The 22,356-nt window shown below is 36.7% G+C and overlaps 1 protein-coding gene across 1 annotated transcript in view; it reads left to right on the forward strand.

The window, feature by feature from the left end:
• Nucleotides 1-22,356, forward strand: part of RFTN1 (raftlin, lipid raft linker 1) — an 84,500-nt gene that overhangs the window by 13,201 nt on the left and 48,943 nt on the right. The window contains exon 2 of the mRNA XM_010007632.1: nt 16,214-16,400. Coding sequence (XP_010005934.1) covers nt 16,214-16,400 — 187 coding nt within the window. The remainder of the gene's footprint in view (nt 1-16,213; nt 16,401-22,356) is intronic.

The following is a 22,356-nucleotide window of genomic DNA, read 5'->3' on the forward strand; positions in this document are numbered from 1 at the left end:
GAAAGAGAATCTCATTAAGCCTTTGCTGTGAGCTGCAGCTCTTGATCAACACACAAAAGACAAGCTTGACAGTCATCAGGTGAGTTAAGAACTGCAAAAATATTACCCGTGTCTCTTAAACAGTCATCAGTTGAAAGAGTTCATCTAGTCTGAGGAGAGAGAGACTCTTGCATACTATGTGGCACATAAAAAATTAAAGATGTCAAGGATGTGAAAAGTCCTAAAGATGCCATGTGTTTCCAAACAAATTGATAAGAGGCCTTAAATCTGAAAGAGAATAAGGGATGAGATTTACAAATAAATATACGGAATTTCAAGGAAGTTAGAGATAAGCCAAGACATGGTTACTGGTGAAATATAAATAAACAGCAGTCTGCTGCTGTAGTTCCTTGGTTGCTAAGCCCTCTGTTAGTGTTCTTTTATTTGAACAATTGTTTCCTGAATTTCTTAATAACAAGTGATATAAGAATTGACAAATAGTGCTAAATTGCATGGGTCAGTTCACAAGCAATTACTGTATAGATTATTACTAAGCAAAAAAAAAATTAGCATCTACTTTTATCTCAAATCACAAGACAAAAGAACAAAGAGAGAATGACAGAATAAATGGTCTTCTGTTAAGTTATTGTCTCATGAAGTTTGGAATGGTGTCAGAATTGCTTTTTTGTTTTGGTTTGTTGTTTATTTACTTAGGAATGCTCAGCTCAGATGCAGCATCTGTCTTTCTCTGCAGTCCTTCTTCCTGATTTTTTCCAGCTGGGTTGAATGCCTTGATGAAGCCTTTCAAATGATCAAATAGATAAAATTGTACATATTCTGAGAGATAATGTTCATTGTTCTTTACCACGTGTTCACTGAATAAAATACTTCATAATTGTAAGACTTTGTTTTTAAGCTGCGCTCTTACACTACTTTTCAGCTTTCTTGTTTGTTTAGTTTTGTTTTTTTTTATTATAGTAAATTTTAGGAAAAAATTGATCTGTTCATCAACAGATACTTCCAGGGAACCCTTCCAGAACCACTTCACCATTGGTGAGAACTCAGACTGTTTTATCAGTGATAATTAATGACCAGCAGCAGATCTGGCCCTTCTTGATCTAAAATGACTTAGAAATCAGTATTTGTTTTGCAGAATACAGTTAGGAATGAAGAGAAGTGAAAGTGTCTTGACCATAGCTGTCATATGATTAGAACTTAGAGCCACGTGAAGCTGCTTGTGACTTCTGTTTGTGTAGCGTTATTAAGAAAAGTGAGAAAACAGTAATAGCCAAGGCACAGATGCACTGAGTTTTGCACACTGTCACAGGGTTGCTCCTGAGGTGTTGCCTGTGCTAGCAGTGACTGACAAGAATAATAGTGAACATAGCTCTGTTGTTTTGTGCTGGCTGTGAAATATGCATCATCATACACCACTGTGCTGCACAGAAAGCTTATTTTGTATTCCTTGTAAAGGGAACTGAGAAATTGACCTGTTTATTTGCTTCCCTATTTTATTATTTAATCAGTAAGAATGTACGTTTATGAAACTAATTTTTTGATGTCACTAACCCAAAAGGGATCTTATCTAGGGGGTACAGAAAGTCTTGCATCTTAAGATTGTCTGCATAATGCTTTTAATTACCTCCTTCATACCATGAAAGAACTCTGTCCCTGTTGGACAGGACATCTGGTCTTTATTACATATACTTACTACTTTGGGACTAGATTATAATAATTCAATTAACTCATTCTTTGACAGCTTTGAAGATAAGGTGTGTTTGCTTTTTGCATTTTCATTTCCAATAAGTGTTTTAGATGCAGTCCTTTTTTCTGACAGAACTACTCTGAGAAATAAAGGTGAAAGTGTACCTTCTTATAAAAATTTGGATAAATATCCTGCAAACAAAATTACAGCAACAAGTCTTTTATTGTGAAATAATAAACAAACAAAAAAAAAGTTATAATTTGGCTTTGGTAATTCCATTCTAATGATGCTTGAATTTGTGGCCATTTTCCCATGACCCATATTAAACGATAGATTTGCATGCTATCAGTATAATTGTGTGGGAATTCTTCACTTGAAAACAGAAACTGGCCACATTTCTTTGAAACAAGGGAGTAGGAGTTCAAATTCTGGAGAGTGACAGGAAAATTTGCTCTAAGCAGAAAAAGCAAGGTTATTTTGCCAAGAAAAACTTTTTTCTTTAGTTAATTCATCACCCATGCTCTAGCAGACTTGCTTAAAAAAACAAAACAGTACTTTTGGGAAGTGCTTTGTTAACTTTTAACAGCCTTTTCCACTACTCTTTGGCTTCCTATCAAGCGTTCTTGCCAAGTTAAAGTGGTGTGGTGTGTTTGGCAGTGACATACTTCTTTTAGGTGCCAATGGTGAACTATTGCTTGCTAGTAGTTTTCAATTTTCTGTGAAAGCCTTATCGCTGTTAAATACACCATTAGAGGTGTTACAGAAAGCAGTATCCCATAATAACCTTTTGTAGGATTTTCTAGTCAGATCCTTATTTTTGGAAAAAAAAAATTATTATTATTTTTTTTTTTTTTTTAAGATGTGGCTTCAGACATACTTCTGTCAGAAATTTGTTTTTAAAAGTGTGTAATAAGAGCTTGACTGTTTTCCTTAGTAACCACACAATTTCAAACCAATTTGCTAGACATTTTTAAAGACAATTAGGCTGCTCTTAATTTTCTGGAAGCTGGTTGTTGGTTAGAGGACAAGGACCTGCACTGATCAGGGAAAGTGAGGAGAACTAAGCCATGCACACTGTCCTTGGTGATTGCTCGCTGGCCAGTGAGCCAGTGCATCGCTCCAGCACAGTCATAGAATTGCTGTTAGTCATCCATTTGAGGAATCTAAAGGCTGAGAAGAAAAGAGAAGAAAGGAAATTTGAGTCTCTGTTAGCAGTGAGGTTGGAGACCAAAAGCCTCATCAGTGGGAATAATTCCTCATTAGCTATGCTAATGGAGAAAAACTTGTGTAGGAGTTTTTATAATAGTGCTATATATAATGATATAGGTAGCAAAAAGTCATAAAAAATGTTTTATCTAGTACTGATTTTAATCAGATCTTCAACCACATCTGTGTACTGAGTCTGCATATCCAGTAACTTAATAAGTGTAAAGTAGGTCCTCTTTGATATAGCTGTAACTCTTCCTTCCCTCATTTCTAAAGGACACAATTGTTTAATTTGTTGCCAAGTAACTGAGCTGTTTGGTGGTTCTAACTTTGTATCTTCCAGAGTTGGTTTTAGTATGTGGTCAGTCTTAAAGTCATAGATGGGTTAATACATGGCTCTTTGGCATGTCAAATTACTTAGGAACCACTGGGGAAAATGCATGATAGGGATTACTGCCACCCTGTATTTTCACACATTTCCATGCAAATCTTCACATGTTAAGTATGTCGTCAGAGAGAGGGTTTCCTGTGACAGTTTTAAACAGTGAGGATTAGGTTAACAAGATCCTCCTCTCCAGTCTGTTTTGCTGCAAATATCAGGAAAACTTTAGTCCCAACTAAATTACCCTGCTTGAAGCTTTGGGGTAGGCAAGATCTCTCCCAAGTATAGCCCCACGGGGGCACTGAAAAAAGTCTTGTGAGAGTGACATGAGAACTGCTGTGGCAGTGAAATTCAAATCTTGCTTGTGTACAGACACAGACTCTTCACATGAAATTCACATAGCCTAACCGAAGTATTCTTACAATTTGCAATGGTGGGAATATATTCCTGTTATCAATACAGCTGAACAAAAAGCCCAAGTGTGGGGCAGGAGAGCTGAGAGGAATGGTAAATACTTTCTGGAGGATGTTTTGCATTTGGTTTCTCATTGCAGTTCCCCAAGCAGGCCTGACAATTGCAAGCAAAACATAGATCTAATTTACTTTTTATTCCTTTTTAAAATTTGGAGTTTTACTAGAAAATTCAATGGAGTTAGTTGGATCAATATTACTTCTGTTTATAATCTAACAGCTGTTGTGTGTTCTGTCTTGTATAGATGCCCATCTACCATATAGCAATTCTAAGATAAATGCTTAAAGTGTTTAAAAAATATCCAAGTGCATCATATCTCTCTTTCTTCTGAATTTAATTTCTCTGCCCTGAATATCTCCTGTTTATATTGGGTTTCATCATGTAGCATTCTCTTACCCAACATTCTTTTTCAAACATAACTAAACCTGGGGCCAAAATCCAGTTGAGAATATACCTTCAAGTAACAATGCTTGCTTAGTTACACAATGTATGTTACATTTTTAGCTGCTTTAACATTTATTTAGTTTTGCCAGTAAAGCTGAAAACAATTTAACAGACATTTATGAAAAATTATCAGATTTCCTAAATAGAGGAGTGTGATTTAAAGGAGTACCAAAAGAACACTGAGAAGTTACACTTTGTTACCTTCCAAATGAACAACTTACATAATTTGAAAATGTCTTGTCTTTATCTAAAAAATAAAATATTTCAAGCCAGGAAAAAGATAAAAAGATGAAAGTCACCATTATACTTATTCAATTTTAAAATATTAATTATGTACCATTGCCTTTTGAAGAAAAAGAATGTTATTGGTTGATGCAGGCAAGAAATGAGAACATCTGAAGTAGGGTAATACATGGACTTAAGTGACAGGATTGGAAAAAATCCATTTCTAGCTTTAAGAAAAAATCAAACAAACTTGGCATACAGTATCATCCTAAATAAGATTTAAAAAGAAAGGATGAAAACACCTATTGCAACAGAAGGGGAAAATGCACGTGGAACACTAGAAATTTAAAGTGAAAAGAAACAGAAACCAGCAGGTAACTTTTGAATAAAGCCTTCAAGCATTTATAGAGCTATTTGTCCTTTTATATTTATATATATAAAAAATGCAAAGTATTACATATTAAATACATACAGTCATGACCTGATAAAAGGATTTTGGTTTCCTTGGAGACTATCAGTTCTCTGTTGCACAGGTTGGCTTGGGGAATAAGAGCTATCTTGGTAAATGCAAAGCTTTCTTGCAAAGTTTATTGGATATGTCAGTGAATTTAGAACTTTGTGTGTTGAAGGCTGAATTTATAAAATGCAAACTTCTAAATGTTCTCCCTAATTTCCAGTTATTTCTTCTGGCATGTACTTATGTTATGCAGCAATTATCTTGAGACTTGGGGGAAAAGCTCTTTATTGTAATACTTCCATGGCAGTTTTATCTTCTTGTTTGTCTGAGTTATGCTACATCTTTGATTGTAATAAGTTTTCAGTGTATCATGAAAAATGTACATCAGATCATTCTGTGTGCATTCAGCCAGAGTTACAACTGTTGACTTCTTTCTCCTCCCTTTTCTTTAAATGTTTTGAAATCCTCTTGTCATTTTTCACTTTGGAAGCTAGGTTTCATTCAGATGTGTATTTATTACCAATCTTGTGAATATGGAAAAAAATCCCTAATGTATTTTTTCATCTGTGCTTGATTAAGGATAAAACAGTAATCTTAAGGTTGTTCTCTGTTTGAATAGAAATACCTAGATTGGTATAAGACCCTTGGTGCTTTTTAGCTCCTTGAATAGTTAGCTGAAGCAGCATTTTATTTATAATAGGATATAGTGATTTGGAAAGCTTAGAAATCCTGCAAATTCCATTTCAGTGGAGTTTTTTCTCATCTAGAAAACTATACAGTAAAAAGAATAAATTCAGCATAATTTGGAACTTACTAGAGTAGGCAATTTTTTCTTCTCCTTTGGGGATATTATCTGTGCTTTTTATTTTTCTTTTACTGCAGTCCAAGTTTGCTTATTGTGAAATTTGCAAAGAATCCAGTGTTACTTTGTTATATTTTGCAGTTCTAAAATCAGAAATGAAAAATTTTCAGAAATATGGAAAGAACATCAAAGCATATAATGGAGAGGACAAGAAGAAAGGGAAAAGGAGCGAGTTATGCCAGGAAGAAAAGATATATATATATATATATATAACAAAAAGTATGAGATGGAGAGAATGAGAAGATTCTGTAGCTGCTGGGGTGGCTGTGATGCTCGCTGGTGTTAGTATTACTGCTAAGAAAAATGGTGAGCACATCAGCTAGAGAGTGGTCAAAGCCATAAAGGTGCATCAGCCCTCCACATTTTATGATGCGACCAACTTCTAAGATACCAGAGATCTCTTCAGTAAGTTTTTTGGTTGTTTTGTTTTTTTTCTCCATGGGTAGCTCCTCCTTCCCTCCCTTTTAAAGTATTTGATTACTGGCTACTTGCTGTGAGAGGCCATAACTTGTTGCAGCACTGGAAGTGGAAGCGATGGGAAGTCCCGTTTCACTACTTCTTAAGCTGTTGAAATTTCAGTGTTTGACTTCGGCAGCTGAAGTGTTGCCATCAGGAGATTAATTTGGTATATAAAGGCTTTAGGGCAGGGAACCAGAACTTTTTTTTGGGTTGGAAATAGATGTGGATTAACATGCTGGCTCTTTCTGTAGTTTGGAATTAACTCCTTCTCTTCTCTGTAATTCAATGTAATACCTGCCTTTTGGAGCTTATACAGGTAATAAGTGTGAATGAATAAAATATTCCAAGTTTGAACACTTCCTCCTTTTGGTTAGACATGATTGGAGTTTTCTTGGATTTGTGAAATGTAAATGATCTGTCTTTGTCATCTGTGTGTTTGGTCTGCATCCTTTAGGAAGTAGAACCAAGCAGGTAGGAGGGACAAGTAAGAAAATACAATTTTGAAGAGTTGCACAAGTATGGAAGGAATAGGATTTGGTTCTTTTTTTCGGTGCATATTTTAAATCTTCTTTCATTTTGCTTTTTGCACAATCATCAACCCTTCTTGTGTTTAGTAGGTGGTCTTAATTTTGCCCATTTTCCATAACTCTGCCCACAAGCTAATAAATGTAAGCTGTCAGTCATATAAGAAGTGCATGCTGATTTATTTAGTTAACTAAACTTCTGGTTACTGGTTGCTTTTTCACTTAGTGGAGATGTTATCCTGGTATTTCTGTTTTTCTGAAACACCAAAAATGAAACCATCCCATGTATAGTCATATGCCACATGTTTGTGGCAAACATACCCAGTTCTTAAGATATTTGTCTTATACTTGCAGGATACAAAAATTATTTTTTGACTGGACATCAAACAAGGTAACTCAAAGATGCAATGAGATTAGACAACACAGTTTATTAGAGTAAGTAGTCTAATCTCATTGTATCTGTGAGTTATCTTAGTACTTTCTCACTAATACACGTATCTATTTCCTGAAGGAAAAAAAAGGATGTTGTTCTATGTCTGTGTGTGTACATATATGCACAAATATAGGTATGCATACACACATATACCTATATCTATATACATGTTTTATATATATACACTTTTAAAAGGTATATGTGCAGTTTCACAGTCTTTCTGTGTTTTTTTCCCCCCTCTTTACCTTCTTGAAGTACTATACATTGCTTTCGAATATTTTTAAGTTCCATTATTACACTTTCACTGAAAGTAAACACGAGGAGATTATTGAACAGTCAACCTTTAAATTAAAGTCTTCATTTCTCCTGCATATTCATTCTTACTTTTTTTGATGGGAAAATGTATTGTATTTGCCTTGAAAATTGAAAGAAAAATTTAGCATAACCAAAAAGTAGTGTGAAATATTAACATCCAGACTGTTGCCTCTGCCAATGACCTGAACAGTAATACACTCAGAATGTCTGCCTTGCCTTCAAAATTAAGGAACCCTTATATACCTCATGGAAGCTAAAGCTCTATTAGAAAGGAAAACAGATTATAGTATTGCTTGTATTATTACTCCAAAAGCTTGATCTTTTAACTCCTTAAATTTTAGCACTAGTGTGTTTCAGTTAATTAAAACGGTGTGATAATGTCAGAAGCACCACATATTTTTTGCTGGATTGAGAATTTGTTTGATAGGTTTTAGTTCAGAAACAATTATTTGGAACTCCTTACAGAACTTGCTGGAAATCTGTTTACTGCTTTGAGTTCTTTCACTTACATTATTAGTGGGCTTACCTTTATTTTCGTTGGAAGTACTCTGATTCTTGCTTTTTAGAATCTCTGATTCTAGGTTTTTATTGTTGGCCTCAACAATAAACTGTTTGTGGGTTAAACGAGAAAAGAATAGTTGAGAAAAGTGAGAGAAATGAAAAAATGAGAAAGAAAAAAAAAAAGTGAAAAGTGAGAGTAATATGACTGCATCCTTGTGCCATGAAAACAATTGGTGCTGCATAAAAGAGAGTGTTTGTAACAAATAATGAAAATGTGTAATAGATGCCTTAAGATTTTTTTTGTTTGATATTGACGCTGATTGGAAATAAAGATGTTCTCTTAGAATTGATCAGTAAGTGCTTTGATGAAATTCAACTAATGGTTTGCTTTCTACTCTCTAAGGCCTGGTGAGGCTAATTCATTACTCTAATAGTTGGAAAGGATGATGATCTGGATTCTTTCTTATTTATAGTATAGAGAGGGGTCTTTTGCAGTCTGGACTGCATCGTTAGATGAAAGCCAACATGCTACAGTAGATTTTTACCCTGCACCTTCTAAGTGAATTTTGATGTTCACCCACCTCTCTGCAAGAAGCTGTGGCACCATTCAACCCTGAGGGCCAGCACAGATAAACTCAAGGACTTTGGCATAACAAAATGAGACCTTACAGGATGATCCTTCATTTAGGAGTCAGCATTCAGCTTGCAGAAACTAGCTGCTTGGAGCAGCACTGGTTTGTTTGTGTATCCTAAGTGAGCATGCATGTTCTGTCACTGTGATTGTACCTTTTGTCAGTAAATTAGAGTTCCAGAAATAAAAGGTAATTCCCAAATTCCCAGTAGAGTGGAAATTCCCAGAACCACTGAAAAAATGTACTTGTTTAACCTCTTTGATCATGTAAAACATTAATACATTACTTTTATTCAAACTTCTGGACATTATCCTAATAAAAATCTTTGTTGCACTTGACATGTTCCTCCAAAATGTTTTAATGTAGGTGAAACTGCATCTTCTGACAGTAAACTTTCTAGTTGCCTTTTTTTTTTTTCCCCATTGGTTCTAATGTAAAGACAGTGTTTTGCTCTGCTAGTACTTAGACTGCTGTAGATTTGATTTATTTAAATTAAATTAAAGTGGCTGGAAAGGAATTAATATTGAATTAAGAAACAGCAATCCTCTTACTAAAGAGAGGAAGCATGCTTGCTTTGACATTCTACAGAGTGATCAAGACTGTTATAAACAATCATAAACATGCTTGGAAAGTTCCCTGTAAGAAAGCATGGGAAATTTTATGGACTTCGGCCAGATTTATGCGTCTGCTCATGCATGTGCTCAATGATATTCTCTCTTCCTGCATTATTGTCTTCATTCGTTGTTGCTCTTTAGTTTCCTGCAGACATGCAATTATGACCACCTTGGTGGGTTGTGTGAGGCACAACAGAGTGAGTTAATACAATTTTCCATGAGGTGGTCACTAAAGGCAGGGGGTAAATAGGCGATCTCTTATAAAGCCCTGCAGGACATCAGTGGATTGTGTTGGGGTAATGGCTGTATTACCGTATGACCACAGTTTTGCTTGTACCTTGTTTTAATCTTACATGCTCATAGCTAGATCTGCTAGGGGCCATGAATACTAACAGCTGGCCACTATCCAGATTCTTTCAGGTGTCTTATACATGCTCTGCAGAGTGCTGGAGGGAAATCACAGAATCTTAGGGGTTGGAAGGGACCTGGAAAGATCATCCAGTCCAACCCCCCTGCCAGAGCAGGATCCCCTAGAGCACATCACACAGGAACTTGTCCAGGCAGGTTTTGAATGTCTCCAGAGAAGGAGGGTCTACAACCTCTCTGAGCAGCCTGTTCCAGTGCTCTGTCACTCTCACAGTAGAAAAGTTTTTTCTGATGTTTATATGGAACCTCCTATGTTCCAGATCTGGATGTTCTAGAAGGACAGCAGCAAAAAATGTATGCTGGCTAGGGAGCTGTGTGGAGGTAATGAACAGAAGTGACTAAGTATCTAGTGTGCCTGAATGTTTGCTCCTTTCTATCTCACAGGCACAGTCCTGCTCAGGGGCAACTACTTGCCTTTGAGTCCACAGTGGAGAGAGGGATAGCTGTGCTACTGTTGCTTTTGTGGCCATTCTTTTGGCCACCTCCCTTTTCTGAGGAGGGCTCCATAAGCTCTGAGCTCTCCTGGGGATGAAATGCAAGGATATTGCCCTTCCTGTGAGTCACCTGTAGCAGCTGTGGCTTTGCAGAAGAGCCTGCAAGGTTTGCTGAAAGGGGGAGATACAAGGAGGAGCATGAGTGACCCTGTAGATCACTGGCTCTGGGTGCCTTGAGTGGGAATGGCTCACAGGAGTGACCATGGGGATGACCTCATCCTGCTCTTTGAAAAAGAAAGCAGTTATGACTGTATTTCTTGGAGATTCTGAGTCTGCTGATGTGTGTTAGGCCTGATCAAATGACACAGATCGTGTGACTGAGTGCCCCCTCAGCAAGTCTGCAGATGACACCAAGCTGAATGGTGCAGTTGACATGCCTGAGAGAATGGCTGCCATCTAGAGGGACCTGGACAAACTCAAGGAGTGGACCTGTATGAGCCAGGGCGCCAGGAAGAGGCTCCAGGAAGATCTTAATGTGGTCTTTCAGTACTTAAAGGGAGCTTAGGAGAAAAATGGAGACAAACTTTATAACAGGACCTGTAGCGATAGGAGAAGGGGTAATGATTTAAAACTAAAATCACGTAGATTCAGACTAGTTTTTATGGAAGGCATTTCTTTTATGATGAGGATGGTGAAATACTGGCACAGGTTGCCCAGAGAGGTGGTAGAAGCCCCACCCTATTAACATTCAAGGCCAGGTTGAACAGGACTCTGAGCAACATTATCTAGTTGACGTTTTCCCTTCTCATTGCAAGTTGGACTAGATGACCTTTAAAGGTCCTTTCCAACCCAAACCATACTATGATTCTGTGAAACAGGAGCATTATGCTTGCAGCTGCCAGGGAATAGAGTTGCTGCATCACTTAATTGTAAAGGTCTGTTGAGTTTGCTGGTCTTCCTTATTTTAGTTTCATACTCCTTTTGTACACCACATTTGGGCACGTATTGATGCAAAATTATTTTTTCTGTACCCAGGATAGGTATAGAGTGCATATGGTCTATGTACACACCAATTTGATCTTTGTTTTAATGCAAAGGAAAAAATGTTTATTTCGTGTTTCATAATAAATTGAGTAATGTTACTTTGAAAATGCAGATGAACGTTAACACTTTTAAAGTGAACAGAAATTAGTTAAAAGGTGTCCATTATTTTTGTGGAACATTTTCATGTATAATATGAACTTTTACTAAGGGCTCCATCAGTTTTCAACTATGACTGGAATAAGGGCATGAAAGCTTAATCAGGAAAACATTAAAAAATGAAGTCTAAAAAATCCCAACACTTAATTTGTTTTGTTGGAATAAGCAAACTAAGTAAATGTCTAATACAGGATAGTGGAAATTTAGAGTAGAACTGTATGCTTGTCCTTTTTACTAAAGTGTTAAGGATGAGCAGTGAGAAAGTAAGACAAAAATTTTACTTTGAATTTGACCGTTTAATTAAAGAGAAATTAAATCCCATTTTGGCATTTAATATTTTATTTTTCAAGTAGAAAGAAATTTAAACCAAATAATTTTGGTTTAGCTTAGTCATAAATATAACTACCAGGAAGGGAAAATTGCTGCTTATCATATAGAACAGAGTTAAAATCATCTGAATCTGTTGAGTATGACTCATATGATGATGTACTTCAGTTGATTATTGTCCTTATTAAGCATTATAAGCATGGGCTAACTGGTGAATCCATGCTTTATTTTATAAAGCATAAACCTTTCTAATTTGAAACTGTTGGCTTATAGCATCTTGAAGGTACTCAAAACTATTGTTTTAATATAGAAAAAATTGCCTACTTCTGCTAGGCAGTTGCTGTAACTCTCTTTTCTCAGTATTTGATCGGTATACATCTACCCTTTATGGCATGGACTGTAGTGCAATTGTCACATGAGATTCTTCTGTTTGAAGCTGGTTGGTGGCTGTTTGATCTCCATAGTAGCAGCCCTGGATGATCCATCAGGAGAGAAAGAGGAGCTCCTTAACACAGGAGCAACTAGATCTCCTCAGTACCTGTCTCCCCAGCTGTATTTCTCAGCCTGATCTCAGTCCCTCAGGATCCTGGTGGCAGATTGCACCACCATCCTCTCTTTCCCATAAATTGCATTTTGAGCCACAGAGATTAGTCCTTTCAAATATACGTTCCTCAACCTGTAGATTTTTATGTCAACTCAATCCTTTTATTGATTTTTCTGTGGAAAGATGGAGACAGCGTGAGTGTTTGGTCAGATTTTTCCATTAGCAGCAAAGAATGCACAAGTCCCCAGGAAAGTAACCTTACAGATATCTGCTGTGTAACACAACCTTTCCTCTCTTTTTGAAGCTTTAGTTTTCTGTATGCATGTGGGCATTGCTGGAAGTGTTTTCAGCTTCAATTATCAGTTAGGCAACAAACTAATTTGCCTGGTAATCGGTTCCAGAAGCAGCCTTCATTCTATTTCCACTTCCAGCCTTAGCAAAATTGGAAAACGCAGCATCTGTCATTTACAAGTTTCTTACACACATCTAGATGTAGACAGAGTAAACAAAGGAATCTTTTGAGGTCAGGTTGTGAAGTACAACAAAATGTAAGGAGACATGGAGCAGAATATAAAACTTGAAGCTAACTGCATTTCAGAGCAAACACAGAGGCTGCTAAATCAACTTTTATCTTTTGGCAAAATAGAGGCTTGTAGTAAGAGCTGGAGTTGTACAAGGTTTTTTTCATTTGCTCTTTTACCTTACATAAATCCCTGTTGTATGTCTTTTCTTTCAAAAGTGGCACGATAAGAATTTTCTTTAATAATTAAAACAAAAGCTGTAATCGATTTTCTTCAAAGCTATGTAAGGTTTTCTGAAAATGGTAGCATTTTTCTGAGGTAAAGTAAGGAAAGACTAGATCAACAACTGGTTTAATAAATTAGGTATTTTCAAGTAGGTTAAACCTACAAGTAAACACCTAAGAGGAATTAGCTGAACAAATGAAGACTGAAATTGAAGACCGTTGAGGAGTAAATGCAACTCTATAGGAAAGTGTGTTGTCCTTTTTCAACCTGCTTTTAAAGAGAATTTTATGGTTGTTAGCCTAACAGCTAGCCTAGAAAGATCTGGAACAAATATCTTAGGTATAAAATATCTAGAGGTTGATGAGTAGCAGGGTTTTCTGGAGAGGAATCTGCGTCACACAAACCAGTTTGTCTGTGGGAGAGGAACAAGAATGTACAGCACAGGTTCGTAGATGCAGGAAATTCATGTAGACCTTGTGGGCGTCAGTTGCTGTAACAGGAACTGCGTTTTCTTTTTGAAACATCTCTGGTCCAAGGAGAAGTGAGCAGTAGTTCTGCCTAAAACTGAAAAGATCTATTAACTCTAAGGCTTAAAACAGGTCTGTCCAGAGTATGTTAAAATTCACTATTTTCATTAAGTATTCCAGCAGTAGACTGCTAAGCAGTAGACTGTTTTCTGAGGTTTGCCAATCTGAGAAGTCATGTTCATACTGTGAAGGTCAGAATCCAGAATGGCCCTTCAAAACTGAAGAAAAAACACTAAAATTCCCCAAGGGCAGGAACATGTGACTGCTGTTAGTTGTGGGGAAAATATTTTATTTTTTATTAATTTTTTTTCCCCCCCCCTGAATATTGTAAACTGACTGAGATGTATGAGTGTGAAAGAGCTTTTTCATTCTGTAAGGAATTAAGCTTCTGCTTGGGTCACTATGATGAGGCTTAGGTACTATACTTGAAGAAAGGTGTGGACCAATTGAACAAAATCGTGAGATTTCATAAAAAATTAATTAGAAGTCTAGAAAACACAAGAAACAGGAATCATTGGAGGACTGATTTTATGTAGTCTAAAGAAGGTGTGACAGGTATTAGGAATTGTAAAAAGCTGATGCAGAAAGTAAATATTCTAGTAAGGAAGTAACATTCTTGAATTTCAGAGAAGAAAATTTAGACCAGGTGCTAGGAAAAGGCTTTGAATAGTAAGAATAGGGAAGTATTGAAACATGATTTATAAGGCTTGTGGAATCTCCATTACAAAAGGTCTTTAAAAATAGATGAGAAAAACTGTGAGAAATAGCTAAACTAGAAGTGATCCTGCCTCTAGGTCATAGGATGGGCTAGCTGGATGATCCCTCCCAGCTCTATTTTCTATGACCTTTCTTAATCATCCCCAGGCTTCAATTACATGCATTTTCACACTTTCCGTGTGTTTAGCTTTTAGGAGAAAGCAATGACTCTCCCATTTAATGACTAGACTTTCTACTAGTTTTACCAAGGCATCCTTAGAAGAATCCAGATACTAGATTCATATGCAAGGCGAACATCAGTTTTCATAGACTATTGTTAAAAATTGGAGTGCTATTACCAGAATTACTATGAAATTACCAGCTATTCCATTATATTCAAGTAAAAATTTCATTAGAAAGGTGTTCTGGCTTTCATATTCTTTTAATTAAATTATTTGCAGCACAGTTTAAAATTTTTGGTGTCTCTGAGTCATAAGAGGGGAAAAAATAGTTCTAATATCTATGTTTTCCCATTTTGATCTCCAGTAGGGTCCAGTTAGTAACACTTGGGTTTATTATTTATTATGCATTATTCATTGTGCCATCTCTTTTTATGACTCTCAAATGATTTATATGCTGTTGTAGAAAGTAAAGCCCTATTGTCTGTCAATGTACATGTTACTTAGATTTCTCATTTTATTTGTAAAAATAATAAAAATTCTGCATCTTACAGTTTTTGGTGAACAAGTTCCATTATCCTCTTTTGCAATGTGATCTTACATGAAGGAAAAGCATACCAAGCACAGCTCTTCTATTATTATTTAAATTATTCCTCTGTATTATTGGTTTTGAATATTTATTAGCTTTTTTATAACCTCTTTCATTATTCATAAAGGGTAGCTACACAGTTTGATGAAAAAAGCAGTAGAAGGAAACCTTATTTTGCATAGCTGGCATCTTTCACTGTTCTCCAGTGGTTTTGCTGGTGGTTTTTTTTGAGGAAGGCCTGCAAGATTCTGGGAGCCTCCATCATGTTTCTTGCAACATCCCCTTCTTATTGGCTTCAGTAGGAGGGGAAACCATCCAGCACCTCATCACCCTGTATGCTCTAGCATAGTTAGGGATGAAATAATAAATATCTCCCAAGAGAGATGGAAGTGAAGAGGCAAAGGTCAGGAAAGAAAGATGTATTTTCACATAAGGTATGAAAAACATCTGGAGAATTACTGACGTAGAGAGAAAGAGAATGGAAGGTTGCTTTAGGTGACTTAGGGATTTGCTTTTGAAGCCCACATGACTCCATGGAAAGAAGGGTGATTACTGTAGTAACTGCAGTATCTGTGTGTATGTCAAGTATCTGACAAGGAGTCAGCATCATGTTTCACAGAAGGCACAAGACCCCACAGTAAGCAGATTGGGGAGGATTATTTTCATGCACTAGGTCTCATCCTCATTTCTAATTTGTATAAGGTTGCTTAAACCCTGAGGTATAAGATTTAGTGTTTATTTGAAGAGGTCTCATCAGTACAGGTATGCGTCTCTCTCAGTGTTCCTGTTAGTAATATACCTACAAAGTACTCTTTAGGCATATTGGTATATATTTGATCTGATCAGCATTTTACATTAGTGATCTCTTAGTCTGATAAAACAGGTTTTGTGTAGGTGGTTGCTTCTCTTTAGTGCTTTTGAATTTGGCATGTTCTACCTTGATTGACTAGCCCCTTTCTTTTATTTTATATTTTTGACTCATGACTTGCTCTTCTTAACTTGCATTAATATGATGACTACTAAAACAGAATATCTTTTAACTGTCTGCCTTCTATTCATTAAATCCTCAGCTACATCTCTACCAGGGTATGTAGTGAATTTGGCATTTTAATGTATGTAACTTCTTGTTTAATTATACCAGTCTCTTGTGTGATACAAGTCCTTTGCCAAGACTGCCTGCCTAAAACCTGAAATACAAAATGGGCCTCAGGAAAGGTCAGTTTTTCTGTTAATATTGTAGATCAGTGTGAAGCTTGCTTGACTCTGAAGAGCCTGGATTTTAAAAAACATGACAGTCTGGTGTACGATTATTGATCAATTATTTTTTTGCTTCCAGCTGAGCTGCCAGGATCATCTGCAATCAAGCTCTCCTCCTTGCATGATCTTCCAGCTCAGCTGCAAGAATTGTACCAGCAGGGCTTCGTCTTGGCTGCTGTCCACCCTTTCGTGCAACTGACTGATGAAAAAGAGAAAACTCCCCAGGAACAAATCTTCAGGGCTGTGCTTATCAAGAAAACAGAAAGGTAAAGCACTTCCAGTGAACTGGGATAAAAATAGACAATGTGATTTCCTGCTGAGTTTTGACCTACATCAGGAAATTATAGCAGAGTTTACTGTGCAAGACTTGATTATTTTTTTTGTTGAGTTATATTTTTTTTTCATAGGCTTGAATAGGCTTAACATGTTCTTTATGTTTACAATTCATCTGCAGTTTGGCAGACGACTTGGAGAATAACAAGTTGAAATATGCTCTGTATTTTGGGATGTGTTGTCATGAGAGGCAAACAAACAAGCCCTAGCCTGGCAATTTGTGAGGATGGTCCCATTGGTACCCATAAAGGATTTATTAGATTAAATTAAGAAAGAAGAAACGTTTGCTTAGAAAAGACATATTTTGCATTTAGACAGTTACAGTTAATGCAACTAATTTGTGAACTGCAGCACTAATGCATACTTCTTAAATTTATGTGTAGACTTAGGGCTCTTCTTTCCTCTACACAATTCAAGTTCTTTTAATTTTTTCACTCAGTGCAAACTAATTAAAAAATTACTCTCCTTCTATGTTCAGTCTCTTAAATGTATTAAAAATATTTTGCTAAATCAAAGCCTGAAAATTAATAACAAACAGGAATACTGTTCTATGTTTTAATCTGATTTAAAAAAAAATCAATAGAATGTGCTGCTAGATATTCCTGAAGAAAATTAAAATGTGAATATTTATAAACATTTATTATTTTTATTTAATTATTTCAAACATAAGTTAATGTTATCTGGCCCCCTACAGCTCTGCACCAACTTGTGCCGTTACAGCCATTCTGTACTGTTTTCCTACCTTAGTTGCATTCCCCAGTCTACCTCTTCTTACAGTGACCCACGCTGAAGACTGGGGGATAATTAAACCTCCATTTGCCAATCCTAGTTCCTCTCTTTATGCTGATGCTTGAAGGAGGGGAGGTAGCTGTTTTAGATACCTCTTTAAAGTAAAACCACCTTTCAGTTTGCTACAGCCTGGTAATCAACCGGTAGCAATTACGGACAGGCTTGAACTTCGGTCTGTGACCTAAGGAAAAAATCTTGCATTTCATTAGCCAATACATGTAGGCATTAGGTGCCACAGGCAATTTTAGCTTCTAAAATAACTCTCCATTTACCTTGACTTGCTTTTAGTTTTATTAATGCAGAATTTCATGCTAGCTTGCCCAATATTGTTTTAAATGTTTCCAGTTTTAATTTAAGGTCAAAACATGCAATGTTATGTTTGGCTGAACATTTGTGCTGAGCATTCCTGTGTCTGAGGCATTGCTTTCCCTGCCTACAAAATGCTCTGCTACAAATAAGGAAATTATTTACATGCAGGAGCTGGTGAAGTTCAGTAAGCACTTAAGCACTTCTGCTGGGTTCAGATCTAAGCATTCAGCATCTTCCATGACTGAGTTATGAAGGCGTCAGGGAAAAGCAGCATCCTCCTCAGCAGAGCGACATGGTCTTCAAGCCAGAGCCCTCAGTGTGTCTCTGCTTTCTCATACCATATCCAGTAGTTTACATCATTGCAGAATGATTGTGAAAGAGTACAAAATCTTAATTGCCTACTAACTCACTTGAGTGCCAGTGTTTCACACACTTTAGACAGCTGTAAATGACTGTACAAAATTAAAGACAGTAGAAGGTCTTGAACCAATTATATTTCCTTTTACATTCACACTCCATTTCTTTGCATTCCCTTATCTGTCATTTCTGACTGCCTGTGGAAGCAGAAGAGAGTTGGTACAGCTGGAAAAAACCAGACAAGTACAAGAAAAGGAAATTACATCAGTTTGGTGTTTCATAGTAGTTTGATGTTTTGGCTGAGAGTATGGGAGAAGCTGCCTATGTGGGGTGTGGGTGCAATGAACGTTTGCATTGTCAAGCACAACAAAGAGGGATGAGTGCACAGATTTCACGTGACTGTGGCCCGCATAGAGGCCTGTATTTGAACTGTGAGTTTATCCCATTCCACTAACAGCTGGGGAGAAAAAAATATGCAATGCTAGAAATAAAGACACACTGTTAATTTTTTTAAATTAACCTTTTTCATTACACTGCTGCTAAAGAATAGATGATACTTTTTTGACTGAGGGCTGTCAGGTCTCTGGCATCTGTTGGCTGTCTCTCTATGCATCAGTTGAACTTCTAGGTAGAAGTTGACATTTGCTTAGAATATTTGCTGATCAGATGAGCCTTTATTTCTGTTGTAACATTTTAGAAGTATAAGTAGTCCAGCTACAGTTGTAGATTCACTAGTAACATCATTTATGCTGTGAAGTACAAAGTGGTCCCCTGCTGTTTTTTGTAACGATGGGGCCAGGCGTTCATAGAGAGCTAAGGAGTCATAAAAAGCTCTGTATGTTGGTGTGGTGCACACCCTCGGGCTTTCTGGGCACTTACTGCCAAACATCTGTGGCTATAGCTCCTCTCTTACTGCAGATGTTTCATCACAGATGGCTTCAGCACTGTACACTTCGTCTGTCAGTTGTCTGGTAGATACCAAGGTGTGGTTTTTCACCTTGCAAATTTTGTTGCCTGAACAGCAATGATATTGTTGCATTAGTGTCTTTTTGGTACAGTAATGTAATTTCTCTGTATACAGAGCAGAATTGAATACTTGAATTAAGCCTTAATCAGTGTTGCATCTTTATACATTAGTTTTATGTTTAAAAAATAGTACTGTTGACTCACAATTTGAGGGCTTCGTCTTACAGCATTGCCTCTACAAAGATAAGAGGCTATAGCACCTGCAGCAGATGAAGTGTGTTAGCAATTACATGCTGCTGCTGTCATTGAGATTGGCAGTGCCTTAATTTTTTTTCAATAATAAAATGGAAGAGTAGTGCTTAGACATGTTTTGAATAAATGCTCATGGAAAAAGTATCTATTAGAGTTACTGCTCCTATTTTGCCATTGTCACAGAGTTGTAAAATTAACAGTGTTAATTTGCAAAGAGATTGTATGTTTAAAGTGTCTTACAAAGTTCCTAGGATAATTTTGTGTTTAATCTGTACTGGTATCTCTGTGACTTCTTTATTTTAGCTATCTAGTAGTTTCCGGTAAATAAGGAAGTAGGATTCATTCTGGCTCTAGGACATTTAAGAAAATTAATTCTTAACATATATGGAAGCCATAAATGTTGAAAATGAAGGGTTGTTCCTTGGAAATGTTAGGGAGGATATTAAAGAAAACGACATATACACTTTTTAAAAATCAAAAATACAATTGTTTGCACTGCAAAAAGTGTCATGTTCAATTAAAGTAAATGAAATAAATAGAGGAGTGTTTAAGATATTTAGAGGCACTGAGCATGAAGATAGTCTACCAAGTAGCTGAAGGACTATGCAATTCCTCACATTAAATTTAATATATTTAAATATTGATGTAGCACCTAATTGTGTTGTGCATATTAACCAGTTGATTGGAAGTAGTTTGGAAGTTGAATAGAATAGAGTTGGATGAAGGAATAAGAATTAATGCTCCTGTGAATACTTTCTCTCTTTTTTTCTCTCTGAATTTCAAAAGATTTGTTAGTTAAAATGCAGTTGGCTGTTTTACTGACTGTTCTGAGTTCTGAGATACTTGGATTTCTTGGAGAAGGCATCTTGTAAAAAAATGAGCAAAGAAAAAATCTTTAAGCCCAGATTTTTTATAGTTTTGTTTTATTGAATGTAGGGAAGGCTCCAGGTGTGCAATGTAGCCCACGGCGTGCTGGTTCGCATTGATTCACACTTGAGAAAAGTTGATTCATACTGATTTACATGTGAAGACAGGAAACTCAGGGAAAGTGATAGGTGGTGGTAGCCTGGTAAGTGCAGATGTGTGACATTGTATTTCTCCTGGCAGAATAGACAGGGGAAGGTCCATGCATTTGGGAGGTCCTGGCTAACCAAGATAAGGAGAGTAGTAGCACGCATGTCGCTTGTGTTCCCCTGAGCATCAGAGATTGCTAGTCCTTCATGTATATAAAAACCTTTCTCTCTTTGCCCTTTTATTTCTATACTTGCTAGTTTTTAATATCATAATCTCTGTCTAGGTGTCTTGTGCATGTTACTATTTTGGGCAACTTGTGTCTGCTGCAAATAACCTGTTCCCTGCAAAGAAATCACAAAGTCAGCCCCTCAACAAAATTGTAATAAAACCGTAGGACAAGGGTGATTTATTTAATTTATTCCCAGCTCCCTGTGATGTGACACCCCTGTCTGGTGTTGTAAAGTTTCAAAGTTCAATGTCGATTAAAGTGTTTTAATTTCCTTTTCTAAATACTGTACACCTTTCACTAGGAAAGGATACATGGTCCAGGCTCACAAATTGCCTTCTTACAATAGTTTTAATTTGTTTGCAGATGCTCCATTTCACCACAGTAGAGAGAAGCAGGGGATGTAAATTGAATTCCAGAGAGCTTTTTTGCTCTGTGGTCCCATCTATGTCTTAGGACATACCTTTCTACAAGTTTTGCTTCCAATCAATAAAGCAATCAGCAAGGAAACATTGCCATGCAGAAGATGACTAAGTGGTATAATTTAAGAATATTTTTTTAGAGTAGAATTGTATGTTTGCCTCAAACAACTTTTCAGCTGTTCTTCCTTTCCGTCAAATAATGAGGTGTCAGGTGTTCCAGTGATTCACTTGATGAGATGATTTTGATTCTATTTCTATAATTTCCTTATATTCATTAATCCTGATGAAATGCAAACTTTGATCACTTGGCCAAAAATAATTCTATTTATCTGCAAATAAATTTGACAAAGTGAGTTCAAAAGTTTAATGGTAAAGTGGGATTTTTTTTTTTTTGCTGCTATGCAATGCTAATTCCAAGATACTTGAATTAATGGGGTTTTCTAAGATACAGCTTAGATACACAGTGTCCTCTGTGTCATTTAAAGTCTGGATTTACAGAAAATGTGGAAAATGGATTTATAGAAAGTCTGGATTTATAGAAAATGTAAAGCAGCATGATGTAAATGCAAAAGATTGAAATGACTTAAATGTATAATATGAAAAGACTTAAATAAGAGAGTAGTCATGTTGTTACTTTGATGCTATGTTTACATTTCTAGTTGTTGTTTTCCATTAGTAGTTGCTTAATTATGTTGACTGAAGGTTTTGGGCAGCTAAGTCAGGGAAAACCCTGATTTTTCACACCTGAAAGACCAACTCTTTCACTCAGTAGTACTAAATTCCCCTTTTACTAGTAGTTAACAGCCCTTCCTACAAAAGAAGGAACAACTATTACGCTAAGGAACTGATGAAGTATGAAAAGACATAATTATGTTGGGAAGAAGCAGCAGCCTTTCTCTGGAAGCATTATGCTTTGTGAAGTGCTGGTTTGGTCCCCTGGCATTTGGATTTGCACATTTGCCTTCCAGAAAAAAAAAGACAATGTTTTTAAAAATATCCCAACAATTCATAAAATTCCTGAGTCTTAGCTGTTTGAGACACTTTCTGGCCCCCAAAAGTTCTTATTCTTTAAAGCTTTTTTTGATAGGCACTTGGAGCAGGGAGTTCTTGCTGTGACTTTGTTTAGAATTCAGTGGATCGAACCTTGAGTCATGACTAGTGGCTCTGCCTGGCAAGCTTGTCTTTGAGTTTCCGTGGATATTTCTTCATTTTCCATGTGAAAATTTTTCATGCTACATTTGACCTTCAGTGGAATGTCACTGTGTAAAATACACACAGTGTTCTGGAGCTTTGTTGGAGCACGCACACTGCCACATCAGCTGCATCCCCCACTCTGATGTCATTTGCAAACTTGACAAGAGCACATCTTGTCCCTTCCTTCATGTCATCGGTGAAGAAATTACATGTGACAGGCCCCAGGGTGGCAACTTCACTTGTCACTGCCCGTCAGTGTGTCACCATTAACCATGGAAGTGGTTTTTACACATCTGGCTTTCCAGACTGTAGTACCCCAACTTGTATACAAGACTAGTGTGGGAGCCAGCACCAAACTTC

This window comes from Chaetura pelagica, unplaced genomic scaffold (assembly GCF_000747805.2).
Source record: "Chaetura pelagica isolate M959 unplaced genomic scaffold, ChaPel_1.0 scaffold10, whole genome shotgun sequence".
Classification (NCBI taxonomy): Eukaryota; Metazoa; Chordata; class Aves; order Apodiformes; family Apodidae; genus Chaetura; species Chaetura pelagica.